This window comes from Zonotrichia leucophrys, chromosome Z, assembly GCF_028769735.1.
Source record: "Zonotrichia leucophrys gambelii isolate GWCS_2022_RI chromosome Z, RI_Zleu_2.0, whole genome shotgun sequence".
Classification (NCBI taxonomy): Eukaryota; Metazoa; Chordata; class Aves; order Passeriformes; family Passerellidae; genus Zonotrichia; species Zonotrichia leucophrys.
In genome coordinates, this window is record NC_088200.1 from 44,888,878 (window position 1) to 44,911,453 (window position 22,576).

At 43.0% G+C, this 22,576-nt stretch overlaps 1 protein-coding gene across 3 annotated transcripts in view; it reads left to right on the plus strand.

The window, feature by feature from the left end:
- ADAMTSL1 (ADAMTS like 1) overlaps positions 1-22,576 on the plus strand; it is a 381,502-nt gene that overhangs the window by 326,442 nt on the left and 32,484 nt on the right. For all 3 annotated transcript variants that reach the window (XM_064736915.1, XM_064736913.1, XM_064736914.1), the window contains 4 exons: positions 1,921-2,100; positions 3,673-3,826; positions 5,047-6,187; positions 20,124-20,251. In XM_064736915.1, coding sequence (XP_064592985.1) covers positions 1,921-2,100; positions 3,673-3,826; positions 5,047-6,187; positions 20,124-20,251 — 1,603 coding nt within the window. The remainder of the gene's footprint in view (positions 1-1,920; positions 2,101-3,672; positions 3,827-5,046; positions 6,188-20,123; positions 20,252-22,576) is intronic.

The window sequence follows — 22,576 nt, forward strand, 5'->3', positions numbered from 1 at the left end:
CAGCAGTGCCCTGGCAGCCAGGAGGGCCAACCCTGTCCTGGGGGGCATCAGGCACAGCATCACAGCTGGGCAAGGGAGGGGATTGTCCTGCCCTGCTCTGAGCTGGGGCAGCCTCACCTATTGTGCTGGGGGCTGGTCTGGGGGCCACAGCATGAGAAAGAAATTAGACTATTGGAGAGAGTCCAAAGGAGGGCAGTGAGGATCATGAAAGGCCTTGAGGGGAAGCGCCATATGAGGAGTAGCTGAGGTCACTTGGTCTGTTCAGCCTGGAGGAGACTGAGGGGAGCCCTCACTGCAGTCTACAATTGCCTTGTGAGGGGGAAAGGAGGGGCAGGCACTGATCTCTTCTCTGTGGTGACCAGTGAGAGGACCCAAGGGAATGGCCTGGAGTTGTGTAAGGGGAGGTTTAGGTTGGATATCAGGAAAAGGTTCTCCCCCCAGAGGGAGGCTGGGCACAGGATCAGCTCCCCAGGGCAGTGGTTACAGCAGCATCCTGACAGAGTTCAGGAAGTGTTTGGAGAGTGCTCTCAGGCACATGGTGTGACTCTTGGGGCTGTCCTGTGCAGGGACAACACTATGTAAGTGAATAAAGTCCAAGAAGCAAGAAAAGATATGTTTTGTCTTATCTCTGGCAGAGCTGGAAGGGCAGAGACTTCCTGAGATTTACTGATTGACAGTAGGAACATACTTTGTGATACTCATAGTGAGTGACCCATTTGGTATCTTGTGTATGATATGATAAAAGTCCTTAGGTAACATTGGAATAATACTTTTAATCATATTTTTCTTCCTCCTCAGGAATGAGTTTTCTTAAAACGAGAGGCTGATAGACATTTTCTTCTGTTGAAAACTAATGTTTTTGTTGCTTAATTTTTTGGAAGCCTTTGAGCTTTGTACCATTCAAAATAAGTAAGACAAAAGCTAATTTTACACATTAAAAGAAACCAAATATAAAAATGTCTTTCTGCACTTCCTTTCTGTCTTTCAAAGCAAATGTTTAGCCTAAATATTCAGGCTAACATTAAAGTTCATGCAGCTCTTTATCTCAGAGAGAAGGGCCTTTCATGACTGCAAGATTTTTTAAAACACTCCCTTTTTAACTGCTTAAGTATACTTTTTAATACTTCTCCATATTATTGTCTGTTTCTCTTGAATAATTGCCATGTCACAAGCTATAAGCAACTCCTGGTCATGCCAATGTAATGCAAGCTCCCCCTTTCCTTTGCTAGAAGAAATGAGAAAAGGAGTTGAGCCGGCTGAACTGAGCAGAGCTGGGAGTCTCTTACTAGCCTTAGGAAAAGGATCCTCAGGAAAAAGGGCTGAGCAACTTAAATTTACAAAAAATATTCAGGAAAACTACTAAATTTGGTTACTCAAAATTTACTGCCCTGCTTAAGTAGAAAAATGGATGCAGAGAGGGATATTTACATTAAAGACAGAAGGGAGGTGTATTCTCTGGATATGAATAATCTCAATTTACTTATCTACTAGTGGACAAGACTTTTCCACTCTTTCTGACATGGTTAGTGTCAGAGCACAGACTCAGGTGTTACTATTTAGATTCTCCACATCAAATGCAATTGTCTCAGTTTCCAGGTGGAGAGGACAAATTTCCCACCTCCATACTTCAATGCTGACTCACTGACTGTTTCAATGTCTTTTGAAAGAATACCTTAAAACAGAACACTTCAGAAATACTGAAACAGTTTCTCTAAATACTAGCAAATTAAGCTGCTCCCCTTTTCCAAAATAAATTTGACATTTTTAAAAGCAGTCTACTTCGAGGTCTCTGAAATTTTTGTTTTATGTTTTGTATTTGGCCAAGACCAAGTGTTGATTTCTACCCTAATTCACAAGTAATTTTTGCAGCAAGGAGGGTGGTGAGGGTATGGTGTGAGGTGGCTGTCTCTTTTCTCTCAGTGTTCACAGACCTGTGGTGGTGGTGTCCAGAAGCGAGATACACTTTGTAAGCAGCGCCTGGCCGATGGGAGCCTGTTAGAGCTGCCAGAAACCTTCTGCCCCACGCCAAGGACCATTACACAACAAGCCTGCAAAAATGAGGATTGTCCCAATGAATGGCTTCTCTCTGACTGGACACAGGTATACTATTTGTTTGCATGAGCATTGTGCAGATCTTGGAGATGAAGTTCTGAAGGCAGTTGGGATAGAGGACCCAAATAAGGTCAGACTTCACAAAGCATGTTATGCCCAGTTTTGTCCTGTAATCTGTCCTCATCATCCTAGTTAGGGATGCTATCACTAGCTCCATGTTCCTCTGTGGTGTCCGCCTCCACAGATGTGCTTTAGCCGTCTGACCAAACCTTTAAGACCCTTCTGGTGTAAACAATAAATCCCTTGCTCCAAACAATAAATCCCTGCCTCTGTCCCTGCCAATGCTTATTATTTCATCCAAGGCATTGATGAAGAGTAATCTTTATTACCCTAGACTACATGCTCTTTGTTGCCAAAATCTAGCTGTTCTGATCTCAATAGTCTTTTCCTCTTGGGGTCACTCCAACCCTTTCCTATGATGAAGACAATAGAAAATAAGAGGAAGGGAGGGAACAGGAAAGGAAGGGAATGGAGAGGGGAAGGGAAAGGGGAAGGGGAAGGGAGAAGAAATATTATAAAAATATAATTTTACTTTATAAGGTTGAAGCAAGGGCAAAGGTTCATGGCAGTTAGCATGAAAATGATTCCACATCTTGCAGTCTCTGCCACCACTCTTCCAGTCCTCTTTCATGGAAGATAGTGGAAATTGTCTTGCGGAAGTTGTAAAAGAAATGCCAACCACCCTACAGAGCTGTCCCACCTGCACCCTCTTTATGGGGATCTGCCTGGGCATTTCACTCAAATTAGTGTATGTTTTCATAAAGTCTTCTGCCAGGAGACACATAGCCATTCTGGCAGTGAAGATGGTAATTACAGTGCTTTACCCAATTTCTAGTTACTTTTACAGACTGCTGCTTTGTTCCAGTGCAAAGACACTGTCTGTATTTCTTTTTCCACAATGCTATATGCATAAATATGAAACTGAATAGTCATGATGAAGTCCATCAAACCATGTCCACCTGTGCACTGCAATCTGGTGTTAGAGGGTTTATACCATTCTGTGTGGGCCATGTATAGTAACTACAAGGCTGAGGTAATTAATTGGTGACTAAAATATTCATCCCTTTATTATTCCTAAAGGGATTTTCAACAGCAAAGCTTAAAGATTAAGCTTAGGCTGGATTTTATCTGGCCCAGAATGCAACTGTGATCTGCAGCTCCGTGAGGTCTGCTCTTGGACATGAGCTGGAGTTTTTCCAGCCAGCAAACACAGACACATAGAAACAAAGCTTAAAGACTGGCTTCAAACTGTAGCACAGTAGCATTAAAACAAGAGACACCATCTGACAGAAAAGAAGGGGTAACAAGAGCATGGAAAAAAATTAAGCCTTACAGGACAGAAAATAAGAAGTAATTCATCTCCTTACTATGCCTGCACTGTTTGTAACTGCATGGTCAGATGCTGCTCTGTTTTATTCTGCTGCAACCAACATTTTGAAAACTGCAACTGCTTTATCCTGTGGTGTGTGTATGCAGTGTGGATATGGGAGTTGAGGAAGGAAGTGTGTTTTCATGGAGCACCTTTTTCATTTCTCCTAATGTTTCTCATCCTGTTCCTAGTGTTCAGTGAGCTGTGGAGAAGGCACACAGAGTCGAAATGCTATTTGCAGAAAGATGCTGAAAACCGGGGGCTTTGTTATCATCAATTCCTCACTCTGCCTCCCTTTGCCATTCTCATCCTTGATCAGGCCCTGTTCACTAGGCCCCTGTGCACGTAAGTGGAAAAGGTGTTTGGCAATGTCTGGGGAAAAGGGATTGGAAGTGCTTCACTAAGAAATCCATGCTATTTCCTGCTTCACAGCCTGCTTTCACGCTAGTATTACTCAGTCTTGTGGAGTGGGTTTTTCTGTCCGTAAATAAGTCAAGCCAGTGGAGAAGTGCTGCAGATTTCACTAATGGAGCTGGATATGAGCCAGTGTGCTGGAAGGGAACTACTAGTTTCTGGAAGAACTCGCTCAAAATTCTGACCAAAATCTAGATCTTAATTTTGCAGCTGGAATGTAGAGGCTCAGAGACACAGCACAGCAGCTGAAGGGCTGGAGCAAATAAACTGTCTGCTAGAACAGCTGCAAGGAAAATGGTTGGTAAGGGATTTTGCCAACAATCATTTAGAAACCTGTTATTTCATTATGTCACTCCAAATCCTCTATGACCTGAGATTGCTAATGAACCATGCAACACAAGTTAGATTTATGTTGGTAGTTCATGCATTTGTTTTTGCCCATCACAAGTCCCCTGTATACTCTTCCCTAGTTTACAGTAAGCCAACTGGATATGTGAAAGTCAGCCTAGCTTCAGCTTGCCTCTGAAACTGCTGAATGTAGGGGTATGTAGGGAGAAAAGATCTGATGCTTAGAACTAAAGCTTAGAGCAAATTTTACATGGTATTTACTAGTAATATGCCTATGCAGCTTAATTTAGTGCTCCATACTAAAGATCTCTGACACAGGGATCAGGAAACCAGAAGAACTCACTGAACTAGTGAATTTTAATAGTATTTACCACGTTTTTAAGCTTAGCCCAGAGAGTTTTTTCCTGTCCAACATTACACCTTGAGGCAGCAAGACTCTCATTCTACCTTGCTGTTGTGAGCTGCAAGATCACATTGCTTTTGAAGGTTTTAAATGGTAAACACTTGTCTATTCAGTGCATTTCTTAAATAACAGTTGTTTAAGTACTTTCACAAGAACTATGTTTCTGCTGAAGTTTTCTCTCTCCGGTAAAGATTTATCCCTGAATATTTGGTTTCTGCATATACTCTAGGCTACTTTCACATTCCTGAAGTGTGTCTTGTTATTCCTCCTACTTTGATTGTTTTAGTTTAACGTCCAGCTTCTGCCATTAGTGTCTAATGGGCCCAATGCTGCCCACAACAAAGTAAACTAATTGCTTTCTTTAATGGTATCATATAGTAATCATATAATGATATTTCAGGGCACAACAGACCAGCTCATAAGCAAAGCCCCTATATAATGGCTGTAAAGCAAGTTTACATCCAGACAAGGAAGCAGAAGAAACTGCACTTCATTGTGGGTGGATATGCCTACCTGCTGCCCAAAACTTCTGTTATTCTCCGATGCCCTACCAGGAGATTCCGGAAATCAATGATCACTTGGGAGAAGGATGATAAGAGGCTTGTCAGTTCAGCTCACATCACCATCGCACCCTTCGGGTACATGAAAATCCATCATCTGAAACCTTCAGACACTGGGACATACACCTGCACAGCAGGGCCAGCCCGGGAGCATTTCATAATTAAACTGATTGGAAGCAACAAAAAGATCATTGCTGAGCAGCCAGCTGGTATTAGGGAGGAAGAGGCCATGAGAAAGGCCAGCTTAAACGATGCCTTGCGAACAGAGGATAAACATCTCAATGGGATTTTCTTCAATGGCAGCAAGGCTGAAAAGCGAGGACACCTTGCTAACCCCAGCAGATGGTATGACAATATTGTCTCGAGGCTGCTACAGCTCAAGGGCTGGCCAGTGGAAAGTCTGGAGTCCTGGGAAGCCCAGGAGTCTGTGGAGAGAAATGCATCCTCAGAACAGGACCAGAGCCAGGAGCATAGCTTGCCATTTACTATGGTCACAGAGCAGAGACGCTTGGATGATATCATAAGAAATTTGTCTCGACAGCCTGAGGAGCTTAAAGATATCTACACTGAATATCTTGTTATGCACCTGGCTCATGAGGCTTTCAGGAGCTACTTGGACCATCAGGAATCTGTCCTCAAAGCACCAAGGCGAAAAGTTGATTCTGCCTCAGTGGAGTACCCTTTCCACAGACGTGTTTCTGGATTTACCAGCTCCCTGAGGACATCATCTGCTGAAACATTTATTCCCACTTCTGTAGACCTGGCCAATCATTTGCACAGGCCTCATCAAAAGCCTGCCATCCTCCGAAAGATTTCAGCAGCACAACAACTTTCTGCTTCAGAGGTTGTCACCCACCTGGGACAGACAGTGGTCCTAGCAAGTGGCACACTGAGTGTGCTGCTTCACTGTGAAGCAGTGGGAAACCCAAAGCCCACCATCAGCTGGGCTAAGAATGGAGAGGAAGTGAAATACAATGATAGGTAAAGCATGTTATTTAACTTCTAGGAAAATAATTGATATTTTGACTCATCACTTGCCATGTCTTACTGCCTGTCAGTCCCATGGACGAAACCATGTTTTGCTGTAGTCTGATTTCATAACAGAAAAAAGGGCAAGTGCATGTGAATTGGTAAATGGGTTAAATAGAGCACTGTAAATCTTCAGCAAGGTCTGGATGCCGGGTCAGACTGGTGTGGCAGACAGGAACGATACTTCTGTTTGAGTAAGTAAAAAATAAGGGATTGTAAAGTACTAAAGGACATAAGTGCCTAATACAGTCAACAGAGCACTCTGTATCCAGAAACTCGGAGTCTTAGTTTATTTTCCCATCTGATGAGGATTGATACAGAAATAAGAAAACTGGTCATTGGTTGTTGCTATTATCCTCTGTTGGAGCTGAAATTGCATTTCTCCTAGTGCCACAGGAGGGCTTGACAGACATGGTTGTGGTAAGAGAAGATGGAAGAGATGAGGTTTTTGCCTTCCACATACATATCCATGCATTAAACTGCCCCAGGATAAGCTTAAAAGGGCATTACAATCACCATTTACTGTGTATGTTCTGATGAAGGCTGTAAATTGTGGAACCACACCTCATGGCTGTCTGCAGCTTTGCTGTGGTCTCAACAGATGTATCATTTAGCATTTGTCTTCTCATGTGAATTGGTGAATCCTAACCTGTTTAAATTTCAGAATGCTGGTCTCAGGTGTAACCTGAGAATTTGACATAGCAAAATGCTTTTATCAGTATACCACAAAAATTATGCTGTTTTTCCTTCAGGTGCCCTTTACTTTCTGATTCCTCCACATTATTCATTTGTGTGGAAGAGCACACAGAAAGAGGTTATTTTCAGTATAAGTTGTATGTTTAACTGTCTTGATAACATACGTTCTTCCCATGTGTATGCTTGGGATTTTATATTTTGGTTCTGTCCTGTGAGAAATCATTATATAAGAACAGGAAAAGACTGTAGTAGGCAGTAATAATGAGCAACACAGTACAACAAAGTTGTCCAGGGATCTGCTAGCAACTCCCTCTGCACAAGATACTGACCTCAGCTAAGACATACACATTTAGTCATGAGATCATGGGAAAAGATGGAGTCAAGACAAAAATTAATTTCCAGTGTGGTGCCCTTGGATCATCCAGTAAAATCTTGATTTAGGGAAAATTGCCCCTTCTATACAGTTATGAAATTATTTTCTTAACTTCTTCTTTATTTTGACTATTGAATCAAAGAAAAAGTAATTGCTTTCTATAATGATCTGAGTTTCCTGGTTCTTGCTTCTCTCTCTGAAGGCTAATAAGTATATTAAATTGAACACAAAAAAAAAACCCCAAAAAAGGTAACTTTTGAAGGGGTAGAGGTCACTGAGAACAAGAATGTACCTCTGGTGGAAATCACATACAGTCATAAGCATGACTTGGACATACAGAATCCCTTCATTTGGATATATTCCTGTAAAAATATCTGTAGGCCACCCCCAAAACAAGTTTCATATACAATTTTTCATCTATTGGGTATATCCTATTAGAATTGGGCCATTAAGTTGAGGATTTTTCTCTACTTGAAATTACTGTAACTTCTGTGGCATCCATGAAAGGGAAGGGATGTTACACAAAATTGACCTATGAGGAATGCTGAACACCACAGTCAAGAGAAATTGGCAAGTTTTTGTCACACTCTATAATCTTTCATGGTATCACAACATGTAGATTAATTTAGCTGGTAAGAGACACTTATATGATTCCTGAAGTTTTATTTCAGATTTTTTTCATATATAATTTCACAATACTTTTTCAATCCTTATTTCTTTCCCATTCAGTTTGGCTGAAATAGCCTTGAATGTTGTATTTTGTTTCTGAATTACCAGTCAGTTGTCTATGTGCTCAAAATTTCTATCAAAAAGTCAGAGGAAAGTACCATTTCTTTTCCAGTTAGTGGTATAAATCATTGACAACTCTTCTTTAAATATTGAGGCATTTTCTGCTTTATGAACTCCCTTCTGTGCTCATCATTTATTAGTTCCCCTGGGCTGGTGTGTGGGGGAAGAAATGACCATGCTCTGAGCTTCAGGTACAACTCAACACTCTATCTTTGGAGCTAATGGAAATTTAGAAATCATGACGTGTAAAAAAATTGTTCTGTGGATTTTTTTGCTGGATTCTTTAAGATCAGTATTCTGGTTTTGGCTTAGAATGCTCTTGCTGCCTGTCAGTCAGCTGTGCCAATGGAAGTTGCAGTTTAAGCAGACTTAGAGTGTACTGCTGTAAACTGCAAGGTCACAATGTAAATGTGTGGTGGTGTCTGGTATGTTTGAACTGTCCTTCAGCTCTGCAGTTTGTTTTGTTTGTACTTTGCCAACCATTGAATGGAGAAGAGGATTTGCCAGCCCACCTCTATCTTAATGGGAATAAGGAAATAATTTCTTGTACCAGTATCAGAGAGAGACCCTTCTTCTGAGAATGGCCAGAGAGCAGTGCTGGAGTTCCTCAGGTCACACCCTACTGAATATACTGAGATTTCAGAAGTACTTGGTTGCTATGGCAATTCTTAGAGTACAGGTTGCCAGTTTTAGGTTGGGTGACAGCTGCCTGTTTTGTATACACAAGCCACTGAGATAAAGGCATTCACTTTTACACATTGTGGCCGTGGATTTTGTCTGAGCCAGTGATGTCCAATAATGATGGTTGATATATGGCTCTGTTCTCATTGCCCCATTCCATGAGCTGTTTCATCCACCCAGAAGTATGACTCTTACTGCGTGGCTATCCTTGCAAAAATTAATTTTCTTTGGCTTTAGTCTAGGTACAGTCACAAAAAGATGCAACCTAGGCCCCTAAAAAATGCTGGTTTTCAGTTACTAGTAGAATGAAAAGATATGACACAAATAGCTGCAACAGTTGAAAATATCTCTGCCTCCAGTAAAATATCCCCAACTTGTGTCTGCCTATTCAGTCTGAGTGCTTATTTACAGAAAAGTCCACACTCTCTCCTAAAGTTAAAGAGTCAGGTTAACACCAGCATGGGTTCTGAATGCCATTTCAAAATCTACTAGTATCCATACCAAAGCTATTGGACTGCTGTGTATGTTGGAAAATGTTTTATTTTAAAGAAAATTCAGATTAAATTCCTTAGGAAGCAGTTTTAAAAGTGAAAAATCTTTGAGGAATTTATGCACTGTTTAATGAGCCTTGCAAGTATGCTGCAATTTCTGTCACTGGGGATCCATTAGTGCTTGATAATTCAACTTCTCTAAAACAGGCATAAATTTTATAAGAGGACATGAAGCAGCATGTGAACAGTAAGTGGTATGGAGTTAGGTGTTTGCGAGGTGTTTGCTAGGTGTTTGTCTGATTTAGTCATTGATATATGTCCTGCAAAATATGTCTTTGTCTTGGAGGCAATGCAGTGTGGAGCAACTGAGATGAGACTGATTAAATATTAAGCTGTATTATTTTCAGTCCATAAATGAGATTCTGAAGACATGCTGGTGACATAAAGAATTGCTACAGCTGGTTGGTTTTTTTCTCAGCCCCGACAAACAACTCAATACCAAACAAAAATAGTAATCTATGAGCAAATAGGGAATTCAGCCAAAATAATTCTCTACAATGAGGAATGATAAAAGATCTGCTTTCAAGAAAAGCAGCTATGCCAAATTGTGATGAATTATGGAAAAGAAGACGACATTATGTTTGTTTGTAGAAAAGGACTTTAAACTTGGATTGAGAGGATAGGAGGATGGAGCTGTGTTGGAGTTTTATTTTTTTAAAAAGGCAAGTACCTACCTGAACTACCTCTATTTTTAAAATATTTGTGCTGGATCTTGAGGTGCCTTAAGCTGACAGAGAGAGGTTTATGTCAGGAGAGGTGATTAATAACAAACAAATTATGCATCCTCGTGTTTTATAAAATGCAATATTAGGCAAGATCTTTCCTCAGCCTGAAGATGTCAGAAACATTAATTAAAGCTATTTTAGGGGTCTTGTAAGCATTAGTTTGTTGTAGACTGAAGATCTGCCTACATACTATATTTGTAGATATGTAGAACACACAGAACTTTTAAATGTCACAGGCTGTTCTAATTTGGGACAACTTCTGAAGATTTAATGAAGTCCATGTAATGATTGAAGCAGTTGTTGTTAAACTAAAAATTTATGTGTGAGATAGAGGTGCATGCTAACATTAGTTCTGCAAGTAAAAAAAATCTGTTAGTTGCTGTCACCGTTAGCAGTGACTATCTAGTCAGCCCTGCTTATGACTAAGAAGTAAGAAAAACATCCTTGACAGCAAAAGTGGGAAGGCAATTATTTCAGCCATTGGTGGTTTTTTTAGCTGTGAAAGCACAGATGCAATTTTAAAAGTATTAATGTTTGTTTTGCAAATGTGCATTTTTCTAAGCATTTATAATACTTGTTTAAAAACAGGCATCTCTTTTATTGATAATGACTATTTTTCTTATTACTCACAAAAGGGTAAAAAAATAATGTTATCTCTGGAGTTTTTCTCCTATAATAGATTTTGCTGGGTGGCCCTAATCTGGTTTGGTTTAGAGATCTACCACCCACAGTGTTGTACAAAACCAAATATCCGTGGCTTATTCGTCCATGAGACAACAGTTTTTATTGTGGTGATGGGAGTGTAAAGAAACTCATCAATTCCAGGATCTGTGAGCAGATTTCTACTGCATGTGTTTTACAGGCATATCCCTCCCCCAGTTTCACCCTTGCCACCCACTGTCAATCACAGCCTCAATTAGAGTTTACAAGCAACAACTCCTGAAAGTTGCTGATGAGAACAGTAGATTTTATCTACAGTTCCAACTAAAAAGAAAACTCAGAGAAAGGAGCAACAATCTTGAAACACAGTGTGATGAAAACAAGAGTACATAAGCACAAACCCATGGACTGAATTCTTGCTGAAGTAGGTGTATACCAGTGATGCAGCGCCCGATTTCTGAGAGAAAGCTTAGCCAGGCTAGCTCATTTTCTCCCTCAGGGCTGTGCCACCGAGTGCCCGCTCCCTGCCCAGTCACCGACCGGCAGGGGCAGCGGTGCAGCCAGAGGGTGGCCGACAGTTCTGACTGTGGGCAGATGGATTGGAGCACCGAGGGGCGAGATAAAGGAACAGGAAGGGTCCTTTGTATGTGTCTCCAAGAAGGCTTTATTCCGAAGGGGACAAAATACCCCTGCAGGGATGCAATGACAGTAGAACCAAGAACAGTACAATGTTACAACTTATAAAGGGAGGAAGCCTCAGGGGAGCAGACAACACAGTAACAAACATGGGGAGAACGGAGGAGGAGCACAAGGCGGGATCACATCGCCTCAAAACCAATGAGGGATACATGAGGAGAAGAACACTCTCCCAGAACCTATAGGAATCCAGGGATTACATAGATGACACAGAGGGTTCTAGAACGAGAGGTTGGGATTCCACTTAAATGACAAGGCAGAGGGCAGGGCCACAATGATGGACATGGGAGGATCGGGAATTAGGGGTAGGTATTTGCACTGAGAGACAGGAAAGGGGGCAAACAGCATTGGGCTAAGCCAACTGTGAGGGGGTTGCTAGGAACAAACATACTGAATTCAAACATACTGAATATATTACAGCAATAACCAAAAGGATTATCACAACAAAGACTCACCACCACATCTCCCCCTTTGTTTAGTTTTTTTGAGGAGCTGTGGGGAGGAGTGGTAGGCATCAAACTTGAGTCTCTTCCCACCACTGCTGCGGTGGGGGAGACCTTCGGTGGACAGTCTTTCTTGATAGAACTCTTTTAGTGATGTTAGTGACTGCAGAAAGAAGGAGAACTAAAACAACCCATAAAATAACTTTCACAATTAAGGACATCCACCTGGATGTGCCCCAGTTCTTAAATAGGTTTTGGAACCAGTGGCTGGTCTCTTCCCTTGATGGTGTGCATCATGTCCTTCATTTTGTTGACTAAGGCATGGATATTCTAGATTTTGTCTGTGATGTTAAAGCAACAGAGTCCTTCAAACTCTTCGCAGCCGTGCCTGTTCACTAGAAGAGTCTGAAGTCTGTGGCCACACAGTTTTGTAGTGTGGCCCGCCTGGTAGCTTCCTCATTCTCTAGGAGGTCACTGAGAGCAACTGAGGTCAAGTTGGCCTGTTTCACCCCCCAGCACTCTACGTGGCCCAATTCACCCAGCACTTTTTCTGCTGCTGCCCACAGTAAAAAGGCAGAGATGGCAGCTCTTTTTGGAAGTGACGAATGGACAATTTTGGACTCGCAATGCTCATCAGATTCTTTAATGCTACATTTTTGGACTGCCAAATGGTTAGATTTAAATTGCCAATTTAAACTTTGTGTTTGGTTTGGCAAAAACAGGGACAGCTGTACAATGGCGCGTGGGCCTCATATTAGATGAGAGGGCATTCCCACCCAGGCCCTTTGCCCACAAATTAAAAAGACACCTTTTGGCAGCTTGAGCAGTAACTGATTTTCACTTGATGAGATATTCAGGTGTGTAATGGATTGACACCATTTTTCTGCCTGGAACTCTTTTTTATGGATCTTAACAGAAGTATAAGATTTAGGGTAATAAGGGGGTTTATAAATGAATTGAACACAATAGGGTGCAACAGAGGAACCAAGGAGTTCAAATTCAGTGGGCTCTTTTTCTAAATTGGGTAACTGAGAAGACCACCTGCACCATAAAACTAAAGAGTCTGTAATAGGAACGTAACATCAATAAACAAGGGGAGTATTTTTACTGATTTCATTAGTGAGGGCCTTGAGCTGAGTTGGATCCTGATTAAAGGAAAAGGGAATCCCCACCAGGCACATTGACACCAGGTCGTCCACAGCAGCTATAGACAGACACTGATGGTCTTGTTGAAGTGCATGGGCAAGGGTAACACAGACATTGTCCTTCAGCTGCAGGACAATCCATGCATCTGGGGACTGGTCAGGCAGCATCAGGAGCCACAGATGTCTCCACATTTTCATGACTAGAATGGATATTGAGTAAAGAAAAGAAAAATAGCATGTGTGAGACTCAACACAAACTTTCAGTAATTATGATAGAAAGAAAGCATAAAATTCATAATTCCTCCCCTTCTTCCCTGTGCCTTTTACGATTTGAGGCTACTGATACATCAGTGGGATCGTTGGAAGGGGGTGGGGTGGTTGTGTTGCTGTCCTTGCCCCTGGATGGAATATGGGCTTGACATACTTGCATGGGATCCACCTAAGGCCCGAAAGAGTGGACACGCAAGCATATCCACACCCCGAGGTTATTAATTCGAAAAGCCCTCTGGTCTCATGGATCTCTGGATCTTTTCACCTGACTGGCGACTGCTCTTTGAATTCTAGCATCTTATTTTGATGGAAATGTCTTGTTACTGGGGGTTCAGGTTCTCAATGGAGCATTTCAAGAAACTAATGGTGAACAGTGCCTTTGAGATCCTGATATGTGAGTATTTTATCTTAACATCCCCTATCTGATGTTCTAACATTTTCTTCAGATTCTGATGAGCTCATTCTATTATTGCCTGGCTGGTGGGGGAGTATGGAATATCCATCCAATGTTGAATCCCCCATTCCAGCAGGAAATCACTGGACACCCTGGAGGTATAGGCTGACCCATTGTCTGTTTTAATTACCCTAGGGATCCCAGGGTGGAGAAGGCTTGCACTAGGTGTTTCTGTGCATCTCCAGCCTTCTTCCTGGTGTGGGCTGAGGCATAGACTGCACCAGAGAAAGTTACCACCGAAACACATACATCAGTCTTCCAAACTGGGGAACGTGGTTGACGTCGGTCTGCCACACCTTGCAACTTTAGAGTTCTCTCGGGTTCACCCCTGCCCCCATAGACAGTAATGAAGACTCCAGGCAGTTGGGGCATGGGGCCGCAATCGCTCTTACCTAGTCACACCTAAGATGGAGCTGATGGACCAGACCAGGCACTTTTTGATGGAAATGCTGATGGCTAAGTTTGACCTGATGGAAGATGTTACCTTGGCCAGCCAGCTGCAATGGGGTGGCCAGAGCGTCAGCTCTTTGATTTCCCTCTGCAATGAAACCAGGGAGATCTCACGTGCATTATGTAAAATGATTGCTGTCTTGGGAGTAAACCAGCTCTATAGGTTTTGAGAGCAACCTAAATATCACTGCAATCAAGACCTCCCTCAGCACTGCGTGCTCTGCCCTAGATGTATGCCGAATCAGTGACAATATTGATTGGCTCTGTGAATCTTTCAAAGACCCTGATGACTGTGTCCAACTCAGCTGCTTGAGGGGAGTCCTCAACAATCTTAACCTTGGCTTCCCTCTGCTGAGTTTGGGGGTCCTTCCAAGTCATTACTGACTTGTGAGAGCTCCCAGACGCATTGGTTAAAACTGTCAGGGCCTTAAGAGTCTTATGGCTTTGTTTCTCTTTTGGGACCAAATTAAATTCCGTGTTAAAGAATTTGTGGCCCGGGTTATGGATGGATAATTTTCCAGGGTAGCTATCAAGGATGAATTGTAGATTTTCATTATCTCTTAACAGTTGTTCTAAAGTCTCGTTGGTCAGTTTCCCAGTGGACAGCTTGATAGGTACATAAATACACACGAAATCACACTCTGCCAACAAACACATGTGCTTTGCTTATCAGCTTTTGTGGCCATGTGATGCTCTTGGGCAACTGATGGCCGAGGAACACCCACTCTACGATTAAGAGGAGGTCCCTTTCACCTTTGTCCCACTGAAAAATCAAGCCATACAAGTGTGGCAGCTTCTCCAGGATGATAAAATTTAATGGAAGCTCCAGCCAGCAGCAAAGGGCCTGACAACTTTCCAGTGCCAGCTGGACCTTTCCCAGTGCATCTTTTGCCTCCTGGGTCAGAAGGCTTGGGGCATGCATCTCCTCCCCACCTTTAATAAGTTGAAAAGAGGAGCTAGATCTCCCATGATGAGCCCAGTCAGACACTGACCCAGTTCAAAGACCCACACAACTGATGGAGATCCCTGAGGTCTTGGGCTTATCGTTGATCACCAGCTTCTGTGGTGTCATCATTTGGTTGGTGATCTCAAGACCAATATACATCCAGGGTGGCAGCCTCTTCACTTTTTCTTGTTGAAACGCAAATCCTGACACCAACAAAGCAATAATGTGCCATCAAGAACCTGCAGAAGTATGTTGTTATTGGGAGCACACACTAGCACATCATCCATATAATGGTAGATGACGCACTCCCCTGCTCTGGCATGCAGTAGGGATAGGATTCTGGTGACGTACCACTGGAAGAGGGAAGAGGAGTTCTTCATCCCTTGGGAAAGAATATGCCAGTGGGTAGCACCTCATGGGAGCCTCTTGGTTGATGGAAGGAACCAGGAACTCCAAATGTGGGGCATTGGCTGGGTGTAGAGAAATTTGAAAGAAACAATCTTTGATATCAATTACCGCCAATTTCCAATCTTGCGGGAGCATTGAGGTGGATGGCATCCCTGGTTGGAGAGACACCATGTCTTTGATGACTTCATTTGATTTTCTCAGATCGTGAAGGAGGCACCACTGTCCTTCCCCAGCTTTTTGATAACGAATACCGGGAATTCCAAGGGCTGCTTGTTTCTATGATATTACCTTTTACTTTCGACGAGCTGAGTGACTGCACTTAATTTCTGTTTGCTCAGCGCCCACTGATCTACCCAGACAGGTGTATTAGTGAGCTAGTTCAGTTTCTGAGTAGGGCACTCTTCATCAGTGGCCACACTCAAAAAACCTGGGGAGTCATAGGGACCTCAAGCCTGACTCCCCACTGGTTCATGGCGTGTTTCTCCCACAGAGTAAATTTGGAATTTAACATAAATGGGCATACTTGAGCCAATTGCCCATCAGATCCCGTAATTAGTACAATGCTCTTAGACTGCTTTGCCAATTAAATTCTCCCTACATCTTGAACCCCACTTGCCACATTTTGTCGTTCCCAGTGTGACAGCCATTTTTGCGGTGAAATGTCCGTCGCATCCGCCCCTGTGTCCATCATCCCTTGTAGTTGTATAGAATGCCCCCTACTCTTAAGGCTGCACCAAATGAGGGGCTTGTCCTCTCCCACTGCCTTGGTGTAATAAACTGAAAGGTCCAGGTCATCAAACAGCTGTTGAGCCAATGGAATGGCCTGAATGATGACCTGGCCTTTCAGGAAGAGGCAGGGATGGCAGGGATAGACACAACATGCCAGGAGAATTAGATACCCCAGAGTAGGTGGTATAACTCCCAGCTCAATCTTGGTCTTAGGGGGTGTGTGTCTCAAGTCCCTTACAACAAGGTACTTACAACCCCACCAGTAGAGACCTTTGACCCTTTGGCAAATCACAGTTTCCTATCCTGGGTCTACATGGATTTCATGCCAGTACGGTAAAGAAAACATCATAGATTGGGTTAATTGAAGCCGGAACAGCTTTGTCTTGTCCTGGGAAGTGAAAAAAACAGAGGGACCATCATTAAGGTTTTCATTAACAACCACCCTGCGCTCTGCACAAGGCAGTTCCAAGCTCCCACACTAGTTTTTTGGAGGGTTGTTTCCTCCCCTTCCCCCTCGTCCCCTTCCCCTCCTCAGTGGTACTGGAGGAGCATTCCCTAAAAACAGACAGTCCCAAATCCAGTGTCCTGGTTGCTTGCAATGGAAGCAGTAATACTTCCTCGGTGGAGTGGCCGGTGGAATGGTGTCCATAACTGCGACTGTCTTTTCTTTGGTGGTAACATTCTTCTGCTGTTCCACTGGTCTTGCCCTTGCTTTCTTAGTACACTCTTCATAATAATGTCTGATGAGGGTGGTGGTGTCAAGGGAGGGCAAGGATGATCTTTCTGCACTCCTCATTTCCATGACCACTTCCAGGATGATTTTTTCTTGAATTTCTGGTTTGGCCACATTCTGCTCAACAACCGCCCTGACCCTATCTACAAAATCCAGAAAGGTCTCATCAACCCATTGTTTCAAAGATATAAAACTGGGCAAGGGCTCTTTTGTTGGCATAATTTGGAATGCCTTTTGAGCAGCTTCCTTTATATTGTCAAGGACAACTTTAGGGATTTTTTCAGTTTGCTTCCAAGCCAGTGCCAGTTACCCTCTCAAACCAGATGACTTACTGTGGTGAGATTGTCATCTAAATCAGTTGCCGTTTCAGTGTTGTCCCAAAGCTGAGGGAGGAGCAAGCAGTCCCTTCCAGGCCTTGAGCCACAGCTGATACTGAGATGGTGTGAGCAGGCTGGAAAAGATTTGTTTTAGATGACCCGGAACTAAGGTGTTTGCCAATAACATTGTTCTTAAGGGGCCCTTGAAATATTCACTGTGCCAGCCAACCTCCTTCTGAGTCTTGTACAATTCTATGATGTTCTGGTAGGAGAAAGGCACCCACTTGGGATGCCTCTCGCTACCGTCATAAGTTAGGGGGCGAAGATGACATCACTGTCATTGTTCCACCTTCGGTTTCCCACTGCCTCACCCACAGCCCCCACATCGCCGTAGGAACCAGAAGGATAAGCGTGGGAAACTGGAAGTGGGTGGAGCTGGCAATGGAACCTGGAGCCAGAGCCAGGACTAGTTTGGGTGGAGCAACTGAAGGCAGTGGGAACTGGGGATGGAACTTCTGGAGGAGGAGCGCTGGGAGGACCCATGGGCGGAGCCAAATGGATTGACACCAAGGAATGGAAGGAGTCAGGAATATAGGAGGGGTTTGGGGGCAGGAAGAGGCAGGTTTAAGGGGATGGGACAGGGAGAAAGGGATTGTGAGGAGAAGAAACACAAGTGAGGGGCCACTTCATGTGGTGACAGCCATCTTGTGTTCCAAGTGGAGCCAACACTGTCAGGGCACAGATGCTGAGGAGGTTTTGGGGAACCAGGGAGACAATCCATGACTTGGGGGGTGCCCTGTGCCTTCTCTGGGTGGTTTGCTCCCCCCAGTCTACCCAATATGGAACAAGGGGGATGAGGAACAGGGGATGAGGAACAAGGGGTGTTGGAGTGAACTGGGGATGATATATTTGTTTGTTTCTCCACTTTCCTTCCAAAATCTTTAATTGATTGCATTTTAATGAAAAGATGAAAAAATTCCTCCCCCAGTGAGTCACCCTCTTTAGTTTTTATTGTGAGCTTGGCTCCCACTCCATTCCAAAATGCGACCATCTTAACATCTTGGGGGGTCACATTTGGAAAATGGAAAAACAACCATCTTACAAATCTCTTCAATTGACTCTTAGAAAATACCATTCCCCCACTCTCCAGGGAACTCACAACTTGGAGATAAACTTCCTGCTGTGGGGTTGACATTCTGGCACCCATACTGCCATCACAACTTTTTCCTCCAAACTTCCACGGCTCAAAGGAGCAAACTGAAGAAAAAGGGTCCAAGGAATCATCAGGGGTGGGATGCTAATGCAATGCACCACACTTCCCCTAACTTGGGAATGCACCCATACCCAGCCCATGAGCAACCAGCTGGGTCTGTCCTAGCTGCCGGGATACTGACCAATCCAATGATCTTCGGAAAGAAAGACGTAAGGAATGGTCCTCACCCAGGAAGGGGTCCTCCTTATGTCCACCACAACGCATACAAGGTTGTCCCTTCCTCCCCTGGGAGCCGCAATGACCAGAAAGCAGGCGAGCTGCTCAGGGGTTCTGATGATCCAACAAGCTTTACAAACCCAACACCTCGGGTCAGAGGGACAGCTCTTGCTGGGGTCTGGCCACGAGAGGGAAGGCTGCACGTTGGGTGCCAAGGAGACACAGCACCCGATTTTGGGGAGAAAGCTTAGCCAGGCTAGCTCAGTTTCTCCCTCGGGGCTGTGCCACCGAGTGCCCGCTCCCTGCCCAGTCACCGACCGGCAGGGGCAGCGGTGCAGCCAGAGGGTGGCCGACAGTTCTGACTGTGGGCAGATGGATTGGAGCACCGAGGGGCGAGATAAAGGAACAGGAAGGGTCCTTTGTATGTGTCTCCAAGAAGGCTTTATTCCGAAGGGGACAAAATACCCCTGCAGGGATGCAGTGACAGTAGAACCAAGAACAGTACAATGTTACAACTTATAAAGGGAGGAAGTCCCAGGGGAGCAGACAACACAGTAACAAACATGGGGAGAACGGAGGAGGAGCGCCTGGCAGGATCACATCGCCTCAAAACCAATGAGGGATACATGAGGAGAAGAACACTCTCCCAGAACCTATAGGAATCCAGGGATTACATAGATGACACAGAGGGTTCTAGAACGAGAGGTTGGGATTCCACTTTAATGACAAGGCAGAGGGCAGGGCCACAATGATGGACATGGGAGGATCGGGAATTAGGGGTAGGTATTTGCACTGAGAGACAGGAAAGGGGGCAAACAGCATTGGGCTAAACCAGCTGTGAGGGGGTTGCTAGGAACAAACCATTCAAACATACTGAATATATTACAGCAATAACCAAAAGGATTATCACAACAAAGATGCACCACCACATACCAGGACCTTATGAGTTATAGCCCTGCAAAACCAGACAGTGAAAAGAAGCAGCTCATAAGAGCACTAAGACCATATTAATTGTGTTTAACCATAGGCAGTACACTGAGCTCATGGTAGGCTGCTCTTACTGGAGAGGAAACAAACGGTGGGTTCAGCCCAAGGAGGAGCTGAGAACTCCTCTCTGTCTTCACTGATTATTAGGGTCTGATTACTAAGCAGTCTTTCTTTAATACACATATCAGCAGTAGAGGAACTGGGAATGAGACTAAAATTTAATTTAAGTAAACACAACTTACAGTCTCAATGTAAGAATTTAAATTTCTTCATAGATTTTTACATTGAACCCAAAGGCCTGATCTATGAAAAATACTACCTAAACCTAAAAATTCCCAGTATATATGTTTATGTTCACATGGACTAAGAGACTATTACATCTTTATTTCTTTCTGCTTTATGCCAGGTTGCTCCTTCAGCCTGATGACTCTTTGCAGATTCTAGCGCCTGTGGAAGCTGATGTGGGTTTCTATGCTTGCAATGCATCCAATGCCCTAGGATCTGACTCTGTCTCCATTGCTGTCACACTAGCAGGTAATAGTTTAACCTCTGTGTTTGCAGGATTGTCTGTGTTACTTGTGTGAATCTGGACAGTTGTTTGTGGGGGAACAGATGGCTGCTAAAAGCTATGTGACATGCATCAGCAGAAGTACACTGGTGAAAACACAGGGTGTGAGCTCTGCAAAAACCCAAGGCTTTCATAGATCGTTTGTGAGGTTTACGTGTCTCTGCAAGACATCAATGATTTTTCTTACTTGCATCTGACGTGCTCTTAAAACAGTGTCCTGGTTGTTTGCAGCCTGTAGGGGCAGTGCAGTCCAAGCCTGCCAACTTCTGTGCTTCATTTTAAACATAACACTGATCTCTTCAGTATAACAGATGGATTGCAGGAGTTACTCAGGTGTACATTAGGCAAGCAAGAAAACTTCCAGAGCTGAATCTTGTACAGGATCAAACACTGTATTGTTCTCAATCACAAGCGTGGCTGACACTGTTTCAATTGTAGCAAATAGAGGTTCTCAAAAAATTAGACTCCGTGTTTTTATTCCTCTAGTAGCAGATTCTAAAGCAGACTAAGTATCCTGTGCTGGTTTAGAATTCAATTCTAAAGAAAACTCATCCAGATAAAAGCCGGTGGCAAAGGGAGTCAGAAGTGTGAATCCAGCTTCTTCGGGGTTCCCGAGCAGACATGGTCGGCAGGCTCACCTCCACATCAGGGCTAGCGGAAGGGTGGAGCAGCAAACGTGAATGAAGAGCTGTTAAGATACAGGAACAGAACAGACAATGACAGCTATTGATTGTGACGGGGCAGAGAGGTTTTACAGACGGAGGATCCCGTTTATCACCAAGGCAAAAGTAAACATGCTAAGAATACTGAAAGGCTTATTAATTTTGCAGACTTATCCATTTCACTGCTTCAGCATGTGAAAATGCTTGGAGGCTTCCAATGCATAGGCAGCAACCATCAGCTGCCATTGTATCCATGTATGACTAGAGGAAGGAATAGCTGTTGATAAGCTTTAATTTTAAAAAAAAATTACACCAAACACAGAGAAGATTTCAGTTGAGAGAAGCATGAAGAAAATGTAATAAGGCAACAGTGGATAGCAGTGAAGCTTGGAAAATCAGTATCTCAACTAGAAAGAGACTTTGTTTTGTCTTTTAGCAGAACAGGTGACTCTTCCAGAGCAAAAAGAAAAATCTGCATCAGAGCTACAAATTACCAGTAGGCAAAACTGAAGAGACTGATCCTTTTTACTCTACTACTATCAGAAATAACTTTGCTGAACTCCAGGCATCAAGGTAGTAGTGCTGCTGTTAGGGTAGTGTCATATTTTAGAAGTAACAGCTCACACTAAACCTACTATGCTGCACCAGCATGAAGCTGAGCATGAGATTAAAAAATCGTCAGTCAAAACCACTGTTCTGTCCACATTGTTTAGTGAGTGCAAAAGGCATCGTTTTTGTACATGTTGTGGCAATATTTTTGTATAACACTATAAAACTAAAATGTTAGGTCTATATGTCACACAGGAAGACTTTAGCTTTTTAATTATAATTAATTATCAAAGCTATTATTTAAACATTTAGGTGAACTAACATTCATGCTTCCCAGACTCAAGCAAAACTCCTCTTAGGAACTGGTATACTTTTGCATCTCACATCTAAGGTAAAAAGCTGAACAGCCTACAAAATGAGACCATAAATATCAAAGTGAAGTTCTGATCAGTTCTTGGAACAAAGTAACAATCTTTTTACCATAATGGGTGTATTTTCTCCAAAAAACATGGAAAGCTGAGATATCTTAGAGGAACCAAGAGTGGGGATGAAAGCTTATTTAATTAAAGAATTTTCTGATTCATTTAACACATGCATGGAAAAAAAAGACAGTGGAATATGCTCCTTTTTTGTTTTCACAATGGTTTCCTATTTGTTAATGGGTTGAACAGCTAAAAATAAACAACTAAAATTTTTAGTCTTGTGGCGGGGTTATGGAAACCAATCAGGAAAATAAAAGGCTGATGGATAGCTGAAGAATTTTTCTTTTCTTTAGACTTTACCAAAAGAATCAAAACTTTTGGAGGTATTCAAACAATAAAACATAGTCTTTTACTTAGCTATTATTGGGTATTAAAATAATCAAACTAAAAAAATGTGAAGTAGAAAAAAATACCAAACTGATATGACAGGAGTTACAGATGAAGGTTATCTTTTAAAAGGCCTGGAAATACAGCTATATGGAGAGATGTATATTTAAGACTGACTTAAATTTTCAGAACTCTCCATGAGCTCAATGAAATCAAATTATTTTTCTCAGATCCATCTTTTCTTCATTGGTCAGTGCCAAATTAACATACA